This window comes from Tinamus guttatus, unplaced genomic scaffold (genome assembly GCF_059628265.1).
Source record: "Tinamus guttatus ecotype Peru unplaced genomic scaffold, ASM5962826v1 Tinamus_guttatus_pri_ptg000244l, whole genome shotgun sequence".
Classification (NCBI taxonomy): Eukaryota; Metazoa; Chordata; class Aves; order Tinamiformes; family Tinamidae; genus Tinamus; species Tinamus guttatus.
In genome coordinates, this window is record NW_028288778.1 from 1031013 (window position 1) to 1053867 (window position 22855).

The window sequence follows — 22855 nt, forward strand, 5'->3', positions numbered from 1 at the left end:
CACACATTGGGCTGAAGGAGGGCCAGGTGCCCTTGTGCTCGTGGCTAAAGGGGCACAGGCACCGCAGGGCCGGCTCGGGGACTCCCTGAGCTCCGTCTGCTCCTCCCTCAGCGGGGTTGCCTCGCTGTGAAACCCCAGCTCTGGTGCAGCTGCAGGAATGCTGCCTTGGGCCGGGCTGCTGCTGGTTCCCTCAGAGCCAGGGTGGGTAGAAGTCCCTTCTGAAACACCTGGTGCCTCTGTGTCCTTCAGCAGCAGCAGCTGCTGCAATGAGTGTCCCCGTCCCCTGCTTGCTGCCCTCCCCCTCTGCCTGCAGTAGCCTCAGGGCAAGGGCTGGGGCTTGTGGAGTCCCATTCTGGGCTCCCTGTTCTAGGATCCAGCTTTTTGTGAGCTCAAAGCGGGTCAGTAAGTGCCAGTGTGAGGAAGCGCCTGTCCCCTGTGTCCATGTGGAAGGAAAAACCCAGCGCTGTGAGGGGCAGAGCCCGATCCCCCTGCCCAAGGAGGGTACAGCCACTGTGTGCGAGTGTGGCAGCGAGGGGGATGCGTGGGTCCTGCTCTGGGGCTGCGTGTGGGCCCCGGAGCTGCTCTGCCTCCGTGCCCAACATGCCCCAACGCCACCCTGCAGCGCGGGGCTGGACCCAGAGGAGCAGCCGGGAGCCTGGTGAGCGGCACCAGGGCAGCAGCCCCCTGGCACAACCCTCGGCGAGCTCCAAGGAGGACGGAGCGGGCGGGCATCACCTTGAGGCGCCGCCCCGAGCGCAGCGCGGTTAATGATTACCCGCGGCCACCGCGGGTCCCCGAGGCGCAGGGCAGCATGTGGCTGTGGGGGCTGCTGGCGCTGGGGCTGCTGAGCCCCGCGCGCTGCCCCCGCACGGAGCCGCTGGCCGGGGATGGCGACGAGCCCCTCTTCCGTGGCGCCGACCGCTACGACTTCGCCGTGGTGGTGTCCGCGGGCACCGTCGAGTGCTTCTGGCAGTTCGCGCACCAGAGCGGCAGCTTCTTCTTCAACTACGAGGTGAGCGCTGGGGACGCTGCCCCCCTGCCCGTCCGCGTTGGGTCGGGGTGCGCTGGCTGCGCAGCCGCCCCGGGGGCTGATTCGGTGCCGGCCGCCACCTCGGAGCGGGGACACGTCCTTGGCGGGCGGTCCTGGCTCTGCCCGCTCGTGCAGCCAGCGCTCGGCTGTGTGTGAAAACCCTGTGGGGTGAAATCCAAATGCCAGCCAAATTCCAGGCCGGCTGTCTGTAGGCCGGGGTGGCGGTGGCTCCTCTTGGAGGAATCTCCTCTGGTGGAGCAGGGAATTTCTGAGGTGACACAGGGGCTGCTCTCAGGGTACACGTTCTCCGGGCAACCTTCAACCTCGGTTGATCCTATTTTTAGTTAAAATAGCTGGTTTCAGACTGTAAATGGCCAATGCCAGCGAGCCTGGCCTTGGCTACCACGTGCTCACACGCCTGCGTGACCAGGGGGAGCCGGAGGTGCTGAGAGCTCCAGACATCGGCCCGTGGCCCCCATGGGGGCTCGCAGGGCGTGATGAGTGTGTGGGGTCTCTGCACTGCGGTGGGGCAGCAGGAATTACAGCGGCCTCCGCTCCCCCTCACTGCGAGGGGAAGGAGCATGGAAGGTCTCCTGGATGCAGCCGTATTTGCTTGTCCCCTTTCACCTCCCGTTCACGCAGGAGCGCGGGTTCCCCCTCGGCCTTTCCGCAGGGCGGTCCCGCCGGCTCCGACGCGGCAGCCGCGCGGGACGGGCTCCGCAGGGGGGAGCGGAGCCCCCACTTCCCGGCGTCTCCCTCCTCCAGGTGCAGCGCGCGTCGGGGGTGACGAGCAGCCGGAATGTCCTGGCCACCGTGAGCGGCCCCAGCGGCTCCCGCCTCGGTTCTTCTCAGCACGTCCGAGGACAGATCAACTTCCCAACCCAGGAGACAGGTCCCTGCTACGCTGCTCCCGCGGCCCTGGGAGAGCTGTGGGCAGTGATCTCTGGTGATGACTGTAGCCTGAGGGCGGCAAAATCCCCGGCTAGTGTCGCCTCTGAGCCGCAACTTGGCCAAAACGTCCTGAAGTACCAACCTGGCCACGCGCTCGTGTCCTCGTCCCTCAGGGCCGGGATAAGAGCACGGTGGGGAGCCGGGTTCTGCCCATCGGCTGCTGTTTCACTCGGGACTAAAAGCCCCGCTTCTCTCTGCAGGTTTTTACCGGCTCTGCCTGGACAACCAGCACAACCGCTTTGGCGCCATGCAGGTTTATCTCAACTTCGGTGTGTACTACCAGGGCCTCGACACGGAGCAGGAGCAGCTCCAAGACAGGAAACAGCTCAACGACACCCTGGATGCCATTGAGGTAAGCGTCACCTCTACCACGGTGGCTCTGCAACAGGACATGCAGCTGGGCTTGGGCTGAGGACAACAGCAAGGGTTGGGAGGGCAGCTCCAGCCTGGAGCAGGGTCCTTGGGGGCTTTGGTGCTCGCGTGCAGCTCGGGGTGTCACCCGCTGTGGCCCGGGCCGCAGGTCAGCATGCGCAGGCTGCACAACCGCATCTTCCACATGTGGCGCTTCTACAACTTCCTCCGCATGAGGAAAGGGGCCGACTCCTTCCTGCTCGAGGCCAACCAGCACTACATCAACTGCTGGTCGCTGGCCCAGAGCTGCATCATCCTCCTCTCCGGCGCGCTGCAGCTCTACTTCCTCAAGCGCCTCTTCGCGGCGCCGTCCGCCAGCCGGCCCCGGTGCTAGGGGTGCCCCGGCACCGCGTGGCCCTCGCGCCGGGAGCTGCTCCCGCGGCCTTGGAGCAGGCCTGGGCCAGGAGGCAGCGCTGTCATGCAGAGCTCCTCGGGCTGCTGTGTGCAGCCCTGGCCCTGCCTCTATGGGCACCATTCCAAGGAAAAAAAAAAGTTTGGAGTGATTGCGGTAACTTTGTGAGCACTGGGAGCTGTTTGTTACGTCGCTGCTGCTCTTCAAGGCCTGAGTCCTGAGGTCCCTTTTCTCTCAGAACCCCCTAGCCCTGGCAGAAGCAGCGTGTTGGCTGCAGCCCTGTCGAGCTGAGGGCCGCCCGTCCTTTCCTCTGGGAAGCTGCCTGTCCCCTTCCTCCTGCAGAGATAGCGGAGCACAGGGGCTGCTGCCTCCCTGCGAGCCCATCTGATTAATCGGGCACGCTGCCTTTTCCCTGTGGATTCCCCCTCTGTGTGTGTCGCCATCCAACACTGAGTGGCGGGAGGTGAATGTGGAGCGTGATTCCCCCAAAGGGGAAACCTGGGGTGGGTGAGGACTGACCCTTCTCCCACCCGCACGAGACAAAAACGACAAAACGCAGTTTACAAAAGGGAAAAGGTTTCATGCAAACACAGCCCCGGAGCTGCCGCGGTGGGGAGCGCTCGCAGGGCCAGGCCCCACGCGGGGGCAGCGCCGCTGCCTCCCCTGTCCCCCTGGGGCCGGGCTCCCTGCGGCCCGCACGGCGCTGCCGCGGCGCCGGCGCTGCCCTAGGTGAGGGTGTCCTCGCTGCGCACGTACTCGCCCACGTCGGCCTGGTGGAACACCACGATGGCCATGGGGTCCACCTTCCTGCAGTCCTGCGTGGACTTGGCCGCCACGCCGAAGCCCTGCGCGGGGAGGAGAGCGGGCAGGGACGGAGGGAGCTCGGCCGCAGCGGCGCCCCGGCTGCCGCAGCCCGCCAGCGCCCGCCGCTCACCAGGGGGACGTCGGCCATGGAGTAGACCACGACGCCCTGGTACTGCGCCGTGTTCTCCGTGATGCGGCCCAGGCCCGACTTCAGCACGTGGTTGCCGTAGAGGAAGGACTGCTCGGAGCCCGGCTTCACCCACACCTTGTACTGCGGAGAGACGCGGCGCCGTGAGCGGTGCCAGGGCGGGGGCCGGGGCTGCCGCTGCTGCCATCACCTCCCACCTTGGCGTAGGGCGCCAGGAAGTCGAGGGCCGTGACGTTGAGGCGGAACTTCTGCGTCTTGGTGAACTTGCCGAAGCAGGTGCCCAGCGCCACGAGGCTCTGCCGGGGGACGCTGGCGGCCGCCTTGAGCAGCTTCTCGCTGCGGGGACACGGTCAGGGCCGCGGTGGCGGCACGGGGGGCTCCGGCCCGCGGCCGCCCGGCCCGGCCCCGCTCACCTCACGTAGTAGATGCGGTCGCGGTGCAGGCGGAAGCAGTAGGTGCCGTCGGGCCGGTCCACGAGCAGCTGGATGTTTTCGCCGATGCTGCGGGGAGGCCGTGAGCGCCTGTGCCCCCCGGTGGGGCTGGGCCCCTCGGGGTCCCTGAGCCCCCCGGTGCCCTCCAGAGCCTCCCGTGCCCCTGCCAGCAGTTGTCCCTGTCCCAGCCACCCCCCGCTGCCCCCTGGCCTGCCTGGACCTCCCCGACCTGCTTCCTCCACGCCGGGATCGCCTTGGCTGGCCCGAGGTCCTCCCACCCCCTGGTCCAGCCCCGGTTCCTTCCAATCTCCTGGCTCTGCTCCCTCCCGCCCCCCGGTCCGGTTCCTCCCAACCTCCCGGTCCGGTCCTGGTCCCTCACAACCTCCCTACCCCCCGTCCGGTCCTTCCCAACTTCCCGCTCCGTCACTATCCCCCCGCTCCCGTTCCATTGCGCCCCGCTCCAGCACTATCTCCCGCTCCCGTTCCGTCCCCCTCCCGCACTATCCCCCGTTCCGTCCCGCTCCCGTTCCGTCCCCCTCCCGCACTATCCCCCGTTCCGTCCCGCTCTCGCACTATCTCCGGAGCTTCTCGAACACCGCGCGCGTCTCCGCCTCCGTGAGCGGCCGCATCGCCCCGTGCCCACGCGGGGCCGCGCCCGGAAGTGGAAGTACCGCCGCGCGCACCACCGAGTGGCGCGGCGGCGAGGCAGAGCGGCCCCTGGTGCACGTCAGCGGGAACCAGCGAGTCGCGGGGCAGAGCGGCCCCGGCGCACGTCAGCGGGAACCAGCGAGTCGCGGGGCGGCGGGCGGAGCGGCGCCATGGCGGCGGCGGCGGAGGAGGCCAGCCTGCTGGCGTGGCTGCTGGGCGGCGCGGCGGCGCCCGGCGGCGCGGAGCTCCCCGCCTACCTGTCGGAGCTGGCGGCGCTGGGGCTGGCGGCGCTGGGCCGCGAGCCGGCGCGGCTGGCGGCGGAGCGCGCGCGGGTGGGCGAGCAGACGCGCCGCTTGGCCTTCGAGCACTACCGGGCCTTCATCCGCTCCGCCGAGTGCACCGGCCGCGCCGGCCGCGGCTTCGGCGGCATCGAGCGCCGCCTCGGCAGCCTCCTGGCCCGCCTGCCCGCGCTGCAGGAGGCCTGTCGGTGCGCGGGGGCCGGGGACACCGGGCGCGGCGGCGGGGCCAACCCGGGCCACGGGACGGAGCCCTGAGGGTGCGGGGAGAGGCCGCGGCCGGGAGCGGGCAGGGCTGGCGCTGGGACGGGGGTGGGAAGAGACGGAGGCTGGGAGGGAGCCGGGATGGAGCCAGAGATGGGGATGGGAGTGCGGAGAGGCTGGTGCGGGCAGGGGGTCCCCGGGGCCGGAGTGGCTCCCTCAGCCTGGAGCGGCCGCGGGAGCTGCCGGTGCTGATCCCGGTGCCGATCCCGCTGCAGGAACTTCATGCGCGATGCCGAGGAAATCGCCTGCAGCCGGCGCATGAACAGCCTGACGCTGAACCGGCACACGGAGATCCTGGAGATCCTGGAGATCCCGCAGCTCATGGACACCTGTGTCCGCAACGGCTACTACGAGGAGGCGCTGGAGCTCGCGGCCTACGTGCGCCGGCTGGAGAGGAAGCACCGCAGCATCCCCGTGATCCAGGTGCGCCGCGCGCCGGCCCGGCCCCGCAGCCGCTGTGCGATGCCTCCGGCTCAGGCTCTGTCCCTGTCCCCAGGGCATCGTGGATGAGGTCCGCCAGTCCAGCCAGCTCATGCTGAGCCAGCTCATCCAGCAGCTGCGCTCCAACATCCAGCTGCCGGCCTGCCTGCGGGTCATCGGCTACCTGCGGCGCATGGACGTCTTCACGGAGGCCGAGCTGCGCATCAAGTTCCTGCAGGCGCGGGACGCCTGGCTGCGCTCCATCCAGGCCTCCATCCCGGACGAGGACCCCTATTTCCACATCACCAAGACCATCGAGGCCTGCCGCGTGCACCTCTTCGACATCGTCACGCAGTACCGCGCCATCTTCTCCGACGAGGAGCCGCTGCTGCCCGCCGACGAGCAGCCCCTCCACGAGGGCGCCATCTTCCACGGCTGGGTGCTGCAGAAGGTCTCCGAGTTCCTGCGGGTGCTGGAGGGCGACCTGCAGCGCGGCGTGGGCGGCCGCCTCGACTCGCTGCTGGGGCAGTGCATGTACTTTGGCCTCTCCTTCAGCAGGGTGGGCGCTGACTTCCGCGGGCAGCTGGCCCCCATCTTCCAGCGCGTCGCTCTCGGCGCTTTCCGGAAGGCGGTCGAGGAGGCCGTGGAGAAATTCCAGGAGGAGATGAATTCCTATACGCTCATCTCCGCCCCGGCCGTGCTGGGCAGCAGCGTCGCGGCGGCGGTGCCCGCGGCGCAGCCGGGCTCCCTGCAGCCGCCCATGGTGCTGCTGGACTTCCCGCCCCTCGCCTGCTTCCTCAACAACCTCCTCGTCGCCTTCAACGACCTGCGGCTCTGCTGCCCCGTGGCCCTGGCCCAGGACGTCACCGCCTGCCTGGAGGATGCGCTCGGCCAGGTGAGGCCCCAGGGCAGAGCGGGGCTTCGCTTCATGGAGCTGCTGCCTTTGCCATGACCACATGGAGCAGGAGGGTGTCCTGGCACAGAGTGTCCAACTGCTCCGGAGGGCTGAGCGGGGAGCTTGGCACCATGGAGCAGCCGCTTTCCGAGACACGCAGGGCTCTGCAAGCCGTGGGTTCCGTCTTGTCCCTGCCAGGGATGAGGAATTAATGCTGTTGTCTTCTCGCCCCAGGTGACCAAAATCATCCTGGCCTTTCACCGTGCGGAGGAGGCCGCCTTCAGCGGGCGCGAGCAGGAGCTCTTTGTGCAGTTCTGCACCGTGTTCCTGGATGATCTGCTCCCCTACCTCAACCGCTGCCTCCAGCTGCTCTTCCCGCCGGCCCAGATCGCGCAGGCGCTGGGTAAGTGCTCGTGCCAGAGGGCTGGATGGGCCCCGGGCGCGCGCTCCTGCTGCGGCTCCCGGCAGAGCCGCGACCGCTCCGTGCTCCGTCCCGCAGGCGTCCCGGCCACGCAGCTGCAGCGCTTCTGCCGCCTGGGCTGCGTCGACGTCGCGGCGCTCCGGGAGCCGCTGGCCGCCGTCCTGCCAGCGCCAGAGGCCGACCCGGCGCCGGGCGCGGAGCCGCCGCAGGAGAGCCCCTCGCCAGTGCCCGTGTCCCCACCGGCACCACCGCCGCAGCAGGAGGACGCAGAGGGGCAGGAGAGCCCTGCGGAGCCTGTGGCCACCAGCTAACGCTGGCCCCGCTCCGGGACCTGGGGGGGCTGCTGCGCACCGGGCTCCGTGGCAATCGGGAACGGGGCCCCTTCCCTCTGTGCTGGCGGCTCTGTTGGCTCCTTCCATCGGGAAGGGGCCACGCTCTGTAATAAATCTGCTCTGTGCCTGCATGGGCTGCAGTGCACCCCAATCCTGCTGGGACCTGCAGCCGTGTCGCTGGGGCCGCAGTGGCGCGGGGCCGCTCTGCCCTCGGGCTGGTTGGGGCCGTTTCACCACCGTTCGGCACATCCGTGTGTGCCCCTGCTCCCCCCCGCTGCTGTCCCACGTAGAACCCAGGAGTGCACGCACAGTGCAACACCCGCACAGCGTACAGGCACACACAGCGCGCGCATCCACACAAGACACATGCACACACACTAACAACACAGGCATGCACAACACACGCAACATCCCCATACCATACACACAGCCAACACCTACACTACACACACAACAGCTACACCACGTGCGCACGCGCACACACATCATACAGACGCACACGTACTTCATACACACGCACACAACATCTACACAGCATGCACACGCACAGACACACACCATACAGACGCACACCTACTACATACATTCCCAACACCCCCACAACACCCTCACAACACCCACACTCGCACGCACAACCCGCGCTCTCTGCGCTGGCGCCAGCGGCCTCCGCCAGGGGCCGCCGCGGCGCCGTCCCGTGGTGCCGTGCGCGCGGGCGCCTCGCGGCCGCCGTAGCGCTCCGCGATGGCGGCGCCCTTGGTGGCGGCAGCGATGGCGGCGCCCGTGGCGGCGGGGCTGCGGCTGGCGGCGCCGCGGCGGGGCTGCGGCGGCGCGGCGGAGTGGGGCGCGCGGGAGCGCTCCTACTGGCAGGCGCTGAAGCGGCGCGTGCTGGGCCCGGCGCGGCCGCCCTACGCGGCGCCGTGCCAGGCGGGCGCGCCGGTGCTGCGCGCCGCCGCCGCCGCCGTGCCGGCCGAGGCGCTGGGCGGCGCGGAGCTGCGCGCGCTGGCGGCGGCGCTGGCGGCCGCGCTGCGGCGCGGGCCGTGGGTGGGCCTGAGCGCGCCGCAGCTCGGGGTGCCGCTGCGCGTGTTCGCGGCCGCGCTGCCGCCCGCGCGGCTCCGCGGGTACCCGCCCGCGCTGCGCCGCGCGCGCCGCCTCGAGCCCTTCCCGCTGCGCGTGCTCGTCAACCCGCGCATGCGCGTGCTCGACGCGCGCCTCGTGAGCGCGCCCGAGGGCTGCGGCAGCCTCCACGGCTTCTCCGCCTGCGTCCCGCGGCACTGGGCCGTGCACGTGTCCGGTAGGGAGCGAACCGGCACCGGGGAACCAACCCCCAAAACCTGGGACCACCCTCTCTCCCGCCATGAGGACTCCCCCCCCCAAATTAGGAACCCCCTCCCTTAAGTGATCAGCACCCCCCACCACCACCAAAGCTTCCCTTCCCAAACCCGGGAACCCAGGAGAGGGGCCCGCATAGATGATTAAGGGACTGGCTCATCGGCCGGATGAGGACGGATTGAGCGAGCGGGGCCTGTTCAGCCTGGAGAAGACCTGATCAACACACACAAATACCTGAGGGGAGGATGTGGCCAAACTCTTCTTGGTGGTGGCCAATGACAGGCCAAGGAGTAATGCATGCAACTTGAAACCCAGGAAGTTCTAATGGCTCCATGTGAGGAAGAACTTCCCTGTGAGGGTGCCAAAGCCCTGGCACAGGCTGCCCAGAGAGGCTGTGGAGGCTCCTTCCCTGGAGATCTTCAACCCGCCTGGATGCCGCCCTGTGCCCCCAGTGTTCCTGTGACATTCGGCACCTGCCCTGGCACAGGGTCCCCTCGCAGCCCTGGTGCCCAACCCCTTTCCCCCTCCCCCCAAATCCTTACAGTGTCCCCTCCTTGTCCCCATCCCTGCCTTCAAATTGTCCCCTCCCAGCCCTGGATTCTGCATAATACTGTCCCCCCTCCCAAAAACACCCCATCTGCACCCAGCCCAGCCCTGGGAAGGGGGTTCTCTGTTCCCCCCCATTCCCGTCTCCAGCCCTCCCTCCCCCGGCGCAGGACACACAGGGACAGCAGCGCGGGTGCCTGTGCGCAGCCCTGTGCCAGCGGCTGCTCCCGTCGCAGGTGTGGACGAGATGGGGGAGCCGGTGAGCTGGGAGGCGACGGGCTGGACCGCCCGCATCATCCAGCACGAGATGGACCACCTGGACGGCGTCCTCTTCATCGACCGCATGGACAGCCGCACCTTCGCCAACGTGCATTGGATGGAGCTGCTCGAGTGACAACCCCGCGCGCCCCGGCCTCGCCGGCACCGGAGCGGCCGGACACAGCCCGCCAGGACGCGGCGCCGAGTGGACACAGGTGCTCACAGGGACAAGGAGGGAGCCGAGCGGCAGCCGGGAGCCTGACCCCAGCTCCGCTGTGGGCAATAGAGAGTGTCTGGGGAGCCGGCTCTGGCCCTTCCTGCACGCCAGCCCCCCTGCCCCACGCTGCGTTAGTGCCGGTGCAGGAGGGCACAGCCAGGCTGGGAAGGGGCTCAGCACCCACCGCTCCGCTCCCCAAATCACCCTGCACCTGGGAATGGGGAGCCCAGAGCCACTCTGGAGCAGGAGCCGGGCTTGGAGCAGGGGGGAAACGGTCTATTTTTAACTCCAAAGAAACCTGATCTAATTAGTGCCATGGAGAACGCGAAGCACCTGGGTGACCCGTGGCAGTGCCTAAGCCCAGCAGGGAGCTGAGCCCAGGGCCAGGACATGGGGCAGAGGGTGCCGAGGGGCTGGGGGGACCTGTGCGGTACCTGCCCCCCTCACTGCAGCACTGCCCTGCCTGAGGGAAGGGCCAGGCACCGTCTGAAGCTTTTGGATTGTTTTTATTTTCATATAAACAAGACAGAACCCAAAGCAGCATTAATTTAAAAAATAAAAAAGAGCAGGAAGAAGAGTGGGAGGGGAGCGGGGGGAGGTCACCCAGCAGCCCAGGCCACGCTCGGGCACCCCCAGTAGTGTGAGCGCGGCCGGGCCAGCGCCCCCCGCCCGCCCCCGCAGCCCAGGCAGGTGCTGGAAGTGAGATGGGTTTAGTAGTGAGCTGAACACGAACCTGTTTGGCACGGGGGGCAGCGCGGGGGGCAGCGAGGACGCGGCCACCACCGCCCGCCCCGGCCCCAGCCGTGGCCTCAGCCTTCCTGCCCAAAGTCCTCTGTGAACTTCTTCACCTTCAGGAGGTCCTCGGCGTTGACGGTGGGGCGCGTGGTGGCCAGCGAGCGCAGCATGTCCGACTGCAAGGCAGGAGGGGCTGAGGTGGGGAACGGGGGCGCAGACGGGATCGGGATTGCTCCTGCGCAGCCCGCGGCTGCAGCTGGCACTGGCCTTGCTGGTTGCCACGGCCCCAGGGAACCCAAGCGCTGGCTGAGGCGCCCACCCTCCCTCAGCACCCCGGGGAGGCAGGACTGGATCCCTGGCCCCAAGGGAGCGGGCAGGAGGGACGAGCTCCACTATGGAGATGTTCCCCGGCCTTTCTGGGGAAGGGGGACGCTGGAGCCAGGCTCTGGAGCCTTGGCGGGGGCCCTGGAGGAAGCGGAGCCGCGAGCGCAGCCCCACTCACCATGCAGACGATGGGCTCCATCAGCTTGTCGCTGGGCACCTCCATCCAGGTCATCTCGGTGGCGCCAGGGTCCCCGGGCGAGCACGGCGTCAGGAGGTCGTCCACGATCACGTTGGGGTTTGTGCGCGAGGGGCCTCGGACCTGGGGCGGAGGAGGGCAGAGCTGCAGGGCGGGCGGGCGCGGGGCCACCGTCCCACGTCCCCCGCTCGCTTCTCACCTTCTTGAAGTGCGTGGCCGACTGCACCTTGCGGACGGGCTGCATGAGGGCGTCCCGCACGATGATGCTGATGTCCGCGCCCGAGTAGCCGTCCGTCTTGCGCGCCAGCTCGAGCACGTTGGCCTCCGTGAGGCAGTGCGGCGTGTTGCCCAGGTGCAGCTTGAACATCTGCGCGCGGGCCGCCTCCTCGGGCAGCGGGATGTAAATGCGCTTCTCGAACCTGGGCACGGCGCGGGATGAGCGGCCGTCCCCACGGCGCTGCCCCACGGCTGGGCCCCGGCTGCGGCACAGGAGCCGCCGCCGCTCACCTCCTCCTGATGGCCGAGTCCAGCACCCAGGGGATGTTGGTGGCGCCCAGCACCAGGATGCCGTCGCTGCTGTTGCCCACGCCTGAGGGGAGCGGGAGCTGTGAGGATAGTTCAGGGAGCAGGAGCCAAGGCCGCCCCACGGAGCTTCCCCACAGCGCCGGACTCGGCCTGCTGCCCCTGTCCTGCAGCACCCGCCGGGGTGGCCCCACACACACTGCACGGGCACCAGGAGCTCAGGCCCATGCACCCTCATCCACACCAGAAACTCAGCCCCACACACCCTGCATCTGCACCAGGAACTCCGTCTTGATGCGCCGCGCCGCCTCGCTCTCGTTCTCGTTGCGGGAGCCGCACAGCGAGTCCACCTCGTCGATGAAGATGATGGAGGGCTTGTGCTGCCGCGCCAGCTCAAAGAGGTTCTTCACCAGCCTGGCGACAGAGAGGCCGCGTGGGCTCCAAGGCAGGGAGCCCCCGGCACCCCGAATGCCCCGGCAGGGCGGCTAGAGGGAAGTGCTCGTGCCACCGCCCAGTGCCCCATGCCAAGCCTGGCGGGACCCGGAGGGTGACAGCTCCCTGCCCAGGCCAGCACAGCGTCACGGCTGCCAGCTGGGGCCAGGCCTGAGCGCAGGGCCCGTAGCCAAGGGGCTGCGAGCGCAGGCTGCACTGCGGGAGCTGCGGCAGCGCCTGGCGAGGGCCCGCGGCTCCCACCGTGTCCCCAGCGTGGCTTCAGCACCGCTGCCCCCCAGGAAGGGGGTGGCAGGAACCGGCCTCCAGCCCGCGATGCCCCTCGCTGCCGCCGCTCCTCTGCTTACTTCTCGCTCTCTCCCAGCCACTTGGACATCAGGTCGGAGGACGACACGGAGAAGAAGGTGGAGTTGTTGGCCTCGGTGGCCACGGCCTTGGCCAGGTAGGACTTCCCGGTGCCGGGTGGTCCAAAAAGCAGAATCCCTCGCCAGGGCGTGCGCTTCCCTGCGACAGGGCCCAGTGATGGCCCCTCCGTCGCTGCACCGTGACCGCAGGGCCCTGGGGCCGCTCAGCGGGAGCAGAGGGGTGGCCGCGGCACAGCCAGAGCCACTCACCAGTGAACAAGTGCGGGAACTTGATAGGCAGAATCACGGCTTCCTTCAGGGCCTCCTTGGCTCCCTCGAGGCCGGCCACGTCGCTCCACCGCACGTTGGGCTTCTCCATCATGATGGCGCCTGCGGGCAGAGGGCAGCTCTGCTCGTGCAGCCCCACGGGATGGAGCCGCAGGGCTTCCGAGGGCCCCGGCCCGGCCGCGCTCTGGGGCTGCCCGGCGAGGAGGGCGGCTCGGGGGGCTGCCGAGCCCCGGCACAGCCCCCGGCTGCCCCACGGCCACCTGCGGGAAAACCCTCCGCGAGCGGCACCCGCCGCCTCTCACCCATCAGCTGCTCCTGCAGCTTCTTCTTCTCGGGGTTCTCACCCTCGCTGTCACTGTCGCTCCTGCAGAGACAGGACCAGGTTAGGGGACAGCAGCCTCAGCGGTGCCGGCAGGATCCGGGCTCGCTCTGGAGCCGGACGGGGGTGGGAGAAGGGCAGGGCCAGGCCGGGAGCAGTCCCGGAGTCGCGACGCGGCCCTCACGCACCCCTTGCTGTCATTCTGGGCCTCCTTGACAGGCTTCTTGCCCTGCTTGTCCTTGCTGCGCAGGTAATCCTTCAGCTTCTCCGCCCGGTCCAGGTACTGCATGCACTTGGCGCGGATGCTGTGCTTGGCCTTGTCGTTGTGAGCCTCATCTGCCGCGGTGCCACCAGCCGTCACTGGCAGCCGCGGCCTGGCCCGGCCCGGCCTGTCCCATCTGCATCCCTGGCCCATCCCCACCTGTGTCCTGTCCTTGTCCCATCCCCATCGCGTCTAAGTCCTTCTCCTGTCCCATCCTTGTCCCCTGTCCTGTCTGCATGCTCGTCCTGTCCCATTCCTGTCCCCATGCTGTGTTGGGAATGGGGCAGGCGCAATCTGTTCACCTGCCTATTCCGTCCCTGGACTGACTCATCCCATCCCCTCCTTGTCCCTGCCCCACCCAAGTCCCTGTTCCCATCCCACTCCCACTGCTCTCCGTGTCCCCCGCTCCCCCTCGGCAGCCCGGCCCGGTGCCGGTGCTCACACTTGATGGCGTGCAGGAAGTACTCCACGGCGTGCTGGTAGAGCCGCAGCGCCTCCTCGTAGTTCTTGGCCTTGTCCTCCTCGGTGGCCTTGGTCACCAGGTCGATGGCCTTCTGTGCCCGGGACCGGAGCCGCCGTCAGCGCCGCCGCAGCGAGCGCGGAGACACCCGAGCCCCGCCGGAGACACCCGAGCCCCGCGCAGCGCCGCTCCCGGCGCCCCCGCTCCCTGGCAACTCCCGCGGCGGCCGGGCCGCACCGGGCCCCGCAGGCCCGCGCGTCCGCCCGGGCGCGGCGGGCGCCTCCCGCGCGGCGCGGCGCTACCTGCAGGGTGGACATTGTCCTCGCATGTCCCGGTGGCGGCCGCGGCGCCGCGGCGCTCCTGCGGCCCGGCCCGGCGGCGGCGGCGGCGCGGCCCTCCCGGAGTGAGCGCCTCTACGGCGCCTGCGCGGCCGAGGGGCGGGGCCTGCCGGGGGCGGGGCACGGGGGCGGGGCCTGACAGGGAGGGGTGGAACCACTGGGGCGGGGCCTGGCCGGGAGGGGCGGGGGCCTGGAAGGGGCGGGGTCTGGGCGGGAGGGGCGGGGTCTGGGCGGGAGGGGCGGGGTCTGGGCGGGAGGGGCGGGGCTCCGCTCGGCCGAGCTTCCCCGGCTCCTACTGCCCGCCCGCTCCGCTCGCGTGAGCGCGCCAAGAGCCTCGCGTGAGCGCGCACCCACGAGCACAGCCTCCTGCGCACCCACGAGCACAGCCCTCTGCGCACCCACGAGCACAGCCCCTTGCACGCACCCCTGCGCACCCACGTGCACACTCCTCTGCACACCCACAAGCACAGTCCCTTGCACAGTCCCCTGCACAGCCCCTTCCTTGCACACCCACAGCCCCCTGCACACCGTCCTGCACACCCACGCACCTGCACACCCACGAGCACAGTCCCCTGCACACCCACGTGCACACTCCTCTGCACGCATACACACACCACCCTGCACCTGCACACCCCTGCCCACGTGCACAGACAGGCACCTCCACCCACAGGGTGCATGCCCCCCACACACCATAAGGGCAGGCCCTGGCACTCACACGTGTCACACACAGTGTCCCCACCTCCAGTGCTCACACTGACACCCTCCTCTACACCCCATAGCAGCTGGGCGCACCCCACGCACCCACCCCACACACACCTTATCCACAGGACAGGGCCCATGCCCACCAGGAGTGCACACACCCCCCCCCTACGTGCACACACATGCACCCCTACATGCACACACAGGCACCCTTACACACACACACACACACACACACACACACACTCCCCTATACATGCACACACACGCACCTCTATGCACCCACCCCTAAACACACACCCCCCATACATACACACACACACGCACGCACCCCTATGCACACACATGTACACATGTGCCCATAGCACCCTGCTGGTGCAGCTCTTGTGCCGCCAGTGCCAGCCCCGTCCCCCTGTGCCACCCTCCCCATAGCCAGGTCCCAGGACTCACAGCAAACGCCTTTATTCCGGACGTGGGGCACGGGGGCCGTCCCCGCGTGCCCCGGCTGCACCCGGCCCCGCCAGCACCGCCAGGGCCCCCCGGCCTGCGGCCCGGCGCCCGCCGTGTGAGGGGGCCGAGCCGGGCGCCCCGAGCGCGGCCGGCAGCGCTCCCCGCCGCAGGCTGCCGGGTATAAATAGCGCTTTACAAAGAGTACAAAAGAGCCGGGGCAGCGCGGGCGAGGGAGCCACGGCAGCCGCTCGAGCTTAAGTGTCAGAGGTAAAGTACAAAAAGCGAAAGTGCACGAGTCTGCGCGTCCCCCCGGCGCGGGGACGGCGGTTGCATAGCAGCTTCATAGGTAGTTTGCAAAACAGAGACTAATGTAGGTACGTGGCCCATGTGGCCACAGCTTTGGGCAGTGCCGGAGGTGGCCGCGGTCCCCCCACGGGGCAGGCGCCGCTGCCGGGGCCGCCGGGAAGCCCCAGGCTCCAAGGCACAACGGTGAGATGGGACATGGCTTCTTTCCCAGAGGAATCCCAGCTGGTGTCGGGGCCCCGGCCCTTCCCGGGGCCAGGGCGAGGAGCTGCCGGATGGAGGGGCCCCCGGGCCGGCCGCGGGAGCGGAGCAGGAGCCGCGCGGGCCGGCCCGCGGCAAGGCACTGCGGAGGGAGCGGCGGGCGGCCGCGCGCCCCCGGGCTGCTCCTACACCAGCAGCCCCATGCGGGTGACTTTGGCCGAGAGGAAGGTGTGCAAGACGAAGACCACGGGCTTGGGGCAGGAGTGCAGGTCCAGCGCCTGCCGGGAAGGGAAGCGGGAGGGCGCTCGCACCGCTGCCGGGGCTGCCAACCGCAGCCCCCAGACCCAGAGCTGGGCATCCCCGAATCGCACCCGTGGACCCCCCGCCACTCACCAGCTCCCCTTCGGGGCCGCCGAAGTCCAGGTAGAGGTTCCTGATGCCGTCGTCCGCCGACATCTTGAGCTTCTCGTAGGGGTAGCGGAAGAGGACGCTGCCACCCGCCTCCTCGCGCGAGATGGTGAAGCCGCCCTCGTAGTGGATGGAGAGCTTCACCTCCTGCCCGTTGAGCGTGCAGCCTGCGGGCACGCGCGGCCTCAGCGCCCGCCGCGGGGCGCCGTGCTCCACGGTGGGGCTCGGCGGTGCCGTGCGGGGCCTGGGGTCACATTGGGAGGCTCTTGGGGTGGAATGAGGGCTCTAGGGGGCTGTTGGGTGGCGCTGGGGACTCTGGGGCTGCAACGGGGGCTCTGGGGTCACCCTGGGAGCAGCCTCTCAGGCTGGACAGGGGGAGGGACAGGATGGACATGGAGAACGGACACGTCCCTGCAGGCGATAGAGGGACGTTGGGCACTGTCCCCGCCGCCAGCCCTGCCCTGGGGAGCCGCGAGTCCCGCGGGAGCAGTCCCAGCTTACCCACGGACACCTCCTTGACGAGCTCGGCGGCGGCGTGGCAGCCCTGCACCAGCAGCCGCGTCCAGGACGAGAGGTCGCGGTGCGTCTCCACGCGGAAGACGTGCATCTCGATGCCCTGGCGGGAGCCCGTGCGCGTGGCGAAGGTGAGCTCGGAGCCCGGCGAGGGCGAGCGCCGCCCCGCGCCCGAGTGCACCAGCCTGCGGGCAGAGGCAGGGGGGAGTCAGGGCCACGGCGCCCGCTGCCCTTCACCCCCATCCGTCCCACAGCGCGTCCAGGAGGGAGAAGGTTGAACCCAGGACCCCCATCCCTGCCCTGCACAGCACATGCGGCCTGGTTGGCAGCAAGCAGGATGCAGCCTGTGCCAGGGGAGGCCGTGGAGCCCATGGGGAGCAGGAGCCCCATGGCAGAGCCTCGGCATCGCTGCTGGTGCCTGCAGAGCCCTCGACCTGCGCGAGCTGCAGCCTCTCCACGATGGTGCCAAGAAGAGGCCAATTGACTCAGGATTCCCGAGAGATTTTCTCCAAGGGAAAGGCCCTGAGTGCCACATGCCCACCTGGTAGCCACGAGCGGGTAGCTGTGGCAGGGGGAGGCCCAGGCGTCGCGGGTCCAGGGCATGCAGTCGTAGAGCAGCAAGTCCTTCTCCGTCACGGCCATGAGCACAGGCCGCCACTGCTGCCGCCCCCCGTCCAGGCGGGCCTGCAAGAGAGCGGCGGGGTGGCGGGGACGGGGCGCGCGGGGCGGCGGGGACGGGGCGCGCGGGGCGGCGGGGCCACCAACCTGCTCGGCCAGCCAGGCCACGTGCTTCACCTCGCGGCCGCCGCCGGCCGCCTGCCCGCCGCCCAGCATGGCGTTGAGCTCGGCCAGCACCTGCGGCAGCAGCGCCGCGATGTTGGCGTGCAGGGCCGCGAACCAGGCGTGCGCGGTGGCCGTGTCCTTGCAGCGCAGGATCAGCGTGTTGCGGCTGTCCGGGGAGTGCAGCTCGATCAACCTGCAGCGGGAACGGCACAGGGAAACGCTCTCCGTGATGGAGCCGGATGCCTGGGGGCACCAGGACCGCTGGAGCCCGGTCAGGGCCATCCCCAGGGACGGGCTTCCCTGCGTGTGTGTCGCGGAACGGGAGCAAAGCAGCCTGTGCCCGGAGCGGCGCGGGAAGCTCCCCATGCGTTTGCAGAGGCAGCGCATTTCCAGCTGGGCGAGCGGGCTGCAGAAGGGGATTAACTTTCCAAACACAGGCTAAGCACCGGGCACGGCTCCCCCGGCCGCTGGCACAGACAGAGGCAACTGCCCTCCAGAACCCGCGGTGGCACCGGACCCGCGAGGAGCCGGCTGACCGGCCAGCCGGGCAGACCGGGCGCAGGCCGCCTCGCGTGGGCGCCCTTTGCTTTCCAGGCCTTTTACATATTTAATCACCCTTGGAAGGCAGCCAGGCTCCGGCGCGCAGCCGGCAACTCGAGACGCGGAGCCACGGCCGGGAAAGCTGCGGAGCCGGAACCGGCTGTGCCGGCTCCAGCGCTGGCCCCGCGCGGCTCCTCACCGGTTCTCCAGGTCGGGCATGCTCAGGTTCCTGGCGGCGAAGCACATCTTGAGCGGGATCACCTTGCGGTCCTTGGTGCTGCCGTGGTGCTGCGGGGAGCCCGAGTCGTCGCTGCCGCTGAGACTCGGCGACTGCGGCGCGGCCCCGTCCCAAGGCAGGTCCGACACCAGCGACGGCTTCTTCATGTAGGGGCTCACCTCCCGCATGAACTTCACTGCGGGGCAGAGAGCGGCCCCGGTGAGCGCCGCTTCGCCCCGCCGGCACGCGGACGCCGCGCCAAGGAGCCCTCCCGCGGGGCCGGGATGCCGGGCAGCGGGACAGGGCGCATCCCTGGCCACGGAGCAGCGGGCGGAAGGGCCGCGGGGCGCAGCACAATGGTGCGGGCGGGAGGTCAGGCGCCAGCCCATCCTGCCGCCGCGGAAAGACGGCACTGTCCAAGTTTCCGAGCCTCGAGCGCTCGCGCCGGGCCCGCGGCTGCCGCCAGGAGCCGGGTGCCTCTCTCCGGTGGGAGGACAGGGCCTTCCCGGCAGGATGTGGCGGCTCCGGGCGCCGCTGCAGGAATGGGAGGAAGGAAGGAGGCATCTGCTCCTCTTCCCCTTTGGGGCGCAGAGCCCAGTGCAGGCAGAGCGGCGCTGGCCAAGGCTCCTGCGGGAAGATCCCACTGCAGCCCAGAATTGTTAACACCACCGCCCAGCCACTGCTTTAGCACTGAGGGTGCCCGGGGCAGACCCAGAGGCGCTCAGCACGGCCCCTGCGCTGGGGTTGCTGGAGGAAACATCCCTGTGTCACCGGAGCCACTCGGCACGGCAGCGGGGAAGGAGGGATCTGCATTCCAGAATGCATCCCAACCTCAGAACCGTGCGAGCGCGGCTCTGAGGAAAGAGCAAAGATGGAAACGCAGCTTGAGCGTTCCACAAGGCAGCAGAATTTAAAATATAAACTAAAAACACGGCCCGTCTGCAGGGACGGGACGCCGGCTCCGGGGCTCCCGGGGCGGCAGCAGCGAGCCGAGGCGGCACAGCGATCCCGGCGGGTTAATCCCGGCGCGGAGCAGGGCCCGGCCCCCCCGCGCCGCTGCGGGATTTGCAGCTGGCCGGAGGCGCGCTGCCACGAGGCTTGTCCTTGCCGTGGGCAGCGCGGGAGGTAATATTAGCCTCCTGCCGCGCTTATCCCGGGATTACCGCCTTCTCCGCGCACCTTTAATCCCCGCGGGGTGGCCGGGGGCAGGCGGCGGCTGGGGGGAGCGGGCGCCGTGGCAGCTGGTGGACAGATGTGGTGGCCCCGGCGCGGGCAGCGGGAGACATCGCGCCCGTGCAGCGGCTCGGAGCGTGTTGGGGACAGAGGAAGGGAGGAGACGGGAGCGGGAGCAAGGCCTGGGGACACTTAGGGAGCTTGCAGGGAGCACCCAGCAGCTCACAGGCCACCCCAGGACACAGGGCCAGCGCCCTGCACAGCAGGAGGTCCCACCTGAACCAGCAGCCCGTGGACGGCTGCACGGCTGCCCATGGCACCCGCGAGGGCCACCAGCACCGGGCATTGGCCAGCCGGCCCGTCCGCTTCCGCACGGAGCTGGTGCGGATGCCGGGGCCGGGTGCCGGGCCGCCCACGCGGCCTCCCCGAGCGCTCGCCGCAGAGGAAGCCCCAGCGGCGCCGCTGCCGCTCCTCCCTCGCCACCCGCACAGGAAGGCGGCCGGCGAGCCGAGCCGAGGCGGCTGCTCCGGCTCCATCCAGCACCGCGGGGCCCTCGGGGGGCTCCAGGCCCTGTCCTCGCACAGCCATCGGGACGGGCGGGTGGAAACGGAGCCCCGCGCAGCTCCGATCTCATCTCTCCTTCCCCTTTGCACCCCCTGTCCCGCTTGGCAGCACATGAGCTCTGGCGAGCAGCCCCGGAGCAGGAGGAGGAAGCTCTCCAGAGCGAGAGCAAAGCGTCAGAGCCAGCTGTTCATAAGAGCTTTCCCAAGGCGCGGGGCCGAGACAGGGTAGGGGACATGCTGCTCAGCCCCATAGTGCTCACCCTGGAGCCCTGTGCCCACAGCAGGGCGACAAGCCAACTCACGGCCCCCATGCATTCCCTGCCATACATTCCTGGTGGGAAAGGACAGGCCAGCTCTCGCTGTGCCATGACTGCTCCATCAGGAGAGCGCAGCAAAACTCTGGGGCGAAAAGGGAAGGAGGAGAAGCAGCGACCGCAGCATGCGGGGGCTTTCAGGGCCTCCCAGCTAGCAGCTCAGCAGCAGCCCCCAGCCCCGGTTTTGCAGCCCCGGGGACCCGTGCACGGGGCACAGAGCCCTCGGGTGTCCCGCAGAGCCGGCCCCGCTCCAGGCGGCCCAGGTCTCCCGGGGCCTGGCCGCTCCTGCCCGAGCTTGTCGAGCCGTCCGGGAAACAGGTCGGGCAGGAGCCGGGCGCTCGTCGGGGCTGGGCTGGTTGCTGGGCACAGCACGATGCAGTTCGGGATCACCCGAGCAGCCAGGGCAGTCCCCAGCCCCAGCAGCAGGGACACGGGACAGGGTCACCCCCAGCCTGCGCCAGCAGAGCCACCAGCTCCTCTTAGTCACAAAATTGTGCAATTCACAATGAAAAAAGAGAAAATTTCTGAAAATAGCTGCGGTGCAGGGATGCGATAACCGCCGGTGAGGGGAGTGCTTCCCCAGGGAGCCGCAGGGCTGCGTGCCACCTCCGGCGGGACGGGGATACCGGCGGCACGGCATGGCGGGAGGGGGCTGCGCGTAGCGCTCCCCCCGGTCCAAATGTCCCCGTCCCTGTGCCCGGCACACGGCCACCCACGATGCCGCCCTGTCGAAGCTCCCAATGATCCTGCAGCTCGGGACATGGCTGGATCCCAGCGCCCAGGGGTGCTGCAGGATGGGGGATGCACAGGACCCCAGGAGCGGGAAGAGGATCCCAGAGCCCTGGGCCACCCTGGAGGTAATGGGAAAGGGACACGGAGGGGGCCCGGGATCCTGGGAGCAGGATGGGGAGGGCAGGAGGTTGATAACAGGAAGAGGGGAGCAGGGGGTATTTGGGGATGCCAGTAATGGGAAGGGGATGTGGGATCCTGGGAAGTGGGACGGGGCAGTGCTGCAGGAGCTGGGAGACTCCGTTAGACAGGAGTCTGGCTAACTGGGACAGGGCACAGGGACCCAGGAGACATGGGACACCAGGACAGGGTGCAGGGATGCACAGGATACTGGAACAGGGTGCAGGGACCCAGAGGAGACACTGGGAAGCAACACAGAGAAGTGACGCAAGGGTCCGGGACACCCATGACAGGTATGGGAAGCAGCGCAGGGAACCGGGGTCCCGCGTCGCCCCCGTTCCCTGCACCGCTTCCCATACCTGTTGAGCAATAGGAGCCGGCGGGGGGGACACGGAGCGGTACCTTCGAGCACGACCTCCCTCCCGGCGCGCTTGAGCGCCTGCACGGCCTGGTCGTGGGTGGCGTCGCGCAGGTCGACGCCGTTGACGGCGAGGATGGCGTCGCCGAGGCGCAGGGCGCCGCTGCGCTCCGCCGCCAGCCCCGGGAAGATGCGCGAGATGAGCACGGGCATGCGGTTCTCGCGGCCGCCCTTGATGCTGATGCCGAGCCCGCCCGCCTCCGCCTTCACGACGCGCACCCGCCGCACGCCGCCCGCCTCGCCGCCGTTGGGCACGCCGTTAAGCGCCGCCGCCGCCGCCGCCGCTTCGGCGCCGGGCTCGGCCGTGAGGCTCAGCGCCTCCCCGCTCAGCTCGGCCGCCACGCGCACCCAGCGCTCGCGCAGCAGCAGCTCGAGCAGCCCCGCTTTGGACGCGCGCGTCCACACGGCCATGCCGCCCCCGCCGCCGCCGCCGCCGCCCCGGCCGCCACCGCCGCGACCGCCCCGCCGCGCCGCCCGCACGGCGGACGCTGATTGGGCCCCGCCCGCGCGAGGGGCGGGCGCACGGCAGGCCCCTCCGCTGCTATTGGGCGGCGCCGCAGCACGCCCCGCCCCCGCGCTCGCCGTCGGGGCGGGAGGAGCCGCGGCCCGCGCGGGGCCGCCACGGGGACCGTCCCCCCCCCCCCCACGGCCCCGGTACCGCTCCCGGTACCGCCCCGTGTTCCCAGCGCACGCGCGGCCCCCGCTCGCTGAACAGGACAGCGCGGTCCTGCAGGCCCCACCAAGGGCACCCGCGGGACCGGGCCGCCCACACCCCTCGGTACCGGCATCGGGCCCGAACGGAGGTGCTGGGGGCCGAGAGGGAGCCAGGAGGTAGCAGAGGGGCCCAGGGGACGCGGCAGGAGGGGACACAGCAGCCCCGGCCACGGTGGCATCGGACACGGCCGGACGGCTGCAGCCGCCTGCGCGGCTCCTGCCCAGGCCCCGCTATTTTTAACAGGGGCACCTGTAACCAGCGGCTCTCCGGGCGCCTGAGGACACCTCCGTTACAGAGGGGAATCAATCCCCGGCCCCGCTCCAACCTCACGCCCCATCCTGCAGGGCCAGGGCTGCGGGTGGAAGCAGAGGACGAGGTGCGAGCGCAGCAGCCACCCACGGCACAGGTAGAGCTGCTGGAGCAGCTACAAGGGGACACCGCAAGGAAATCCTCTCCGGTAAAGGAGCAACCTCCTCCTGCCGCTGGAGTCCGTTCACGCTGCTCCAGCAGGGCCCATTAAGGAATTACTCACACAGGGAGCAAAGACCTTGCAGGAAGCAAGGGGCTGCTGGAGCGTGATGGTGCCAAGGAGCCCTGCGGGCCACCAGCGCGAGGGCAGCGCTCCCCGGGCACAATGTCCATAGCCTGCCACCTTTAT

The 22855-nt window shown here is 69.7% G+C and overlaps 5 protein-coding genes across 5 annotated transcripts; 2 read left to right on the forward strand and 3 right to left on the reverse strand.

The window, feature by feature from the left end:
• Nucleotides 1–811: 811 nt before the first annotated feature.
• Nucleotides 812–2726, forward strand: TMED6 (transmembrane p24 trafficking protein 6). Its single transcript, XM_088526270.1, has 4 exons — nucleotides 812–1012; nucleotides 1796–1922; nucleotides 2182–2333; nucleotides 2502–2726. The coding sequence occupies exons 1-4, from the start codon at nucleotides 812–814 to the stop codon at nucleotides 2724–2726; spliced, it is 705 nt and encodes a 234-aa protein (XP_088382396.1).
• Nucleotides 2727–3465: 739 nt separating this feature from the next.
• NIP7 (nucleolar pre-rRNA processing protein NIP7) lies at nucleotides 3466–4792 on the reverse strand. The gene is made up of 5 exons (XM_088526271.1): nucleotides 4701–4792; nucleotides 4110–4196; nucleotides 3894–4032; nucleotides 3679–3819; nucleotides 3466–3589 (listed from the first exon to the last, which is right to left on the reverse strand). The coding sequence occupies exons 1-5, from the start codon at nucleotides 4754–4756 to the stop codon at nucleotides 3470–3472; spliced, it is 543 nt and encodes a 180-aa protein (XP_088382397.1). The 5' UTR covers nucleotides 4757–4792; the 3' UTR covers nucleotides 3466–3469.
• Nucleotides 4793–4901: 109 nt separating this feature from the next.
• COG8 (component of oligomeric golgi complex 8) lies at nucleotides 4902–9675 on the forward strand. Its single transcript, XM_088526203.1, has 5 exons — nucleotides 4902–5262; nucleotides 5551–5758; nucleotides 5832–6650; nucleotides 6885–7053; nucleotides 9515–9675. Exons 1-5 carry the CDS (start codon nucleotides 4946–4948, stop codon nucleotides 9670–9672), a joined length of 1671 nt encoding a protein of 556 aa, XP_088382329.1. The 5' UTR covers nucleotides 4902–4945; the 3' UTR covers nucleotides 9673–9675.
• A 565-nt stretch (nucleotides 9676–10240) lies between these two features.
• On the reverse strand, nucleotides 10241–14064 carry VPS4A (vacuolar protein sorting 4 homolog A). Its single transcript, XM_088526204.1, has 11 exons — nucleotides 13956–14064; nucleotides 13636–13747; nucleotides 13120–13267; nucleotides 12915–12976; nucleotides 12595–12714; nucleotides 12328–12484; nucleotides 11796–11944; nucleotides 11516–11597; nucleotides 11208–11427; nucleotides 10991–11131; nucleotides 10241–10664 (listed from the first exon to the last, which is right to left on the reverse strand). Exons 1-11 carry the CDS (start codon nucleotides 13968–13970, stop codon nucleotides 10563–10565), a joined length of 1308 nt encoding a protein of 435 aa, XP_088382330.1. The 5' UTR covers nucleotides 13971–14064; the 3' UTR covers nucleotides 10241–10562.
• A 1706-nt stretch (nucleotides 14065–15770) lies between these two features.
• On the reverse strand, nucleotides 15771–21908 carry SNTB2 (syntrophin beta 2). Its single transcript, XM_088526205.1, has 7 exons — nucleotides 21467–21908; nucleotides 18088–18301; nucleotides 17331–17541; nucleotides 17107–17249; nucleotides 16554–16750; nucleotides 16038–16219; nucleotides 15771–15922 (listed from the first exon to the last, which is right to left on the reverse strand). The coding sequence occupies exons 1-7, from the start codon at nucleotides 21891–21893 to the stop codon at nucleotides 15830–15832; spliced, it is 1467 nt and encodes a 488-aa protein (XP_088382331.1). The 5' UTR covers nucleotides 21894–21908; the 3' UTR covers nucleotides 15771–15829.
• Nucleotides 21909–22855: the final 947 nt, after the last annotated feature.

Bases quoted from the DNA above. Each gene is read 5' to 3' on its own strand.
- TMED6 (XM_088526270.1), top strand. From the start codon at position 812: ATGTGGCTGTGGGGGCTGCTGGCGCTGGGGCTGCTGAGCCCCGCGCGC. The intron at 1,013-1,795 runs GTGAGCGCTGGG...TCCCTCCTCCAG, and splicing joins GCTTCTTCTTCAACTACGAG to GTGCAGCGCGCGTCGGGGGT. The intron at 1,923-2,181 runs GTCCCTGCTACG...TTCTCTCTGCAG, and splicing joins CTTCCCAACCCAGGAGACAG to GTTTTTACCGGCTCTGCCTG.
- NIP7 (XM_088526271.1), bottom strand. From the start codon at position 4,756: ATGCGGCCGCTCACGGAGGCGGAGACGCGCGCGGTGTTCGAGAAGCTC. The intron at 4,197-4,700 runs GTGCGAGAGCGG...GCCTCCCCGCAG, and splicing joins TTCGAGAAGCTCCGGAGATA to CATCGGCGAAAACATCCAGC. The intron at 3,820-3,893 runs GTGGGAGGTGAT...GTCTCTCCGCAG, and splicing joins TCCTGGCGCCCTACGCCAAG to TACAAGGTGTGGGTGAAGCC.
- COG8 (XM_088526203.1), top strand. From the start codon at position 4,946: ATGGCGGCGGCGGCGGAGGAGGCCAGCCTGCTGGCGTGGCTGCTGGGC. The intron at 5,759-5,831 runs GTGCGCCGCGCG...CCCTGTCCCCAG, and splicing joins GCAGCATCCCCGTGATCCAG to GGCATCGTGGATGAGGTCCG. The intron at 7,054-9,514 runs GTAAGTGCTCGT...CTCCCGTCGCAG, and splicing joins CCAGATCGCGCAGGCGCTGG to GTGTGGACGAGATGGGGGAG.
- VPS4A (XM_088526204.1), bottom strand. The intron at 13,268-13,635 runs GTGAGCACCGGC...GCACCGCGGCAG, and splicing joins CTTCCTGCACGCCATCAAGT to ATGAGGCTCACAACGACAAG. The intron at 12,715-12,914 runs GTGAGAGGCGGC...CTCTGCCCGCAG, and splicing joins GCTGCAGGAGCAGCTGATGG to GCGCCATCATGATGGAGAAG.
- SNTB2 (XM_088526205.1), bottom strand. From the start codon at position 21,893: ATGGCCGTGTGGACGCGCGCGTCCAAAGCGGGGCTGCTCGAGCTGCTG. The intron at 17,250-17,330 runs GTTGGTGGCCCC...GCTCTCTTGCAG, and splicing joins TGGCCTGGCTGGCCGAGCAG to GCCCGCCTGGACGGGGGGCG. The intron at 16,220-16,553 runs GTAAGCTGGGAC...GCGTGCCCGCAG, and splicing joins CGTCAAGGAGGTGTCCGTGG to GCTGCACGCTCAACGGGCAG.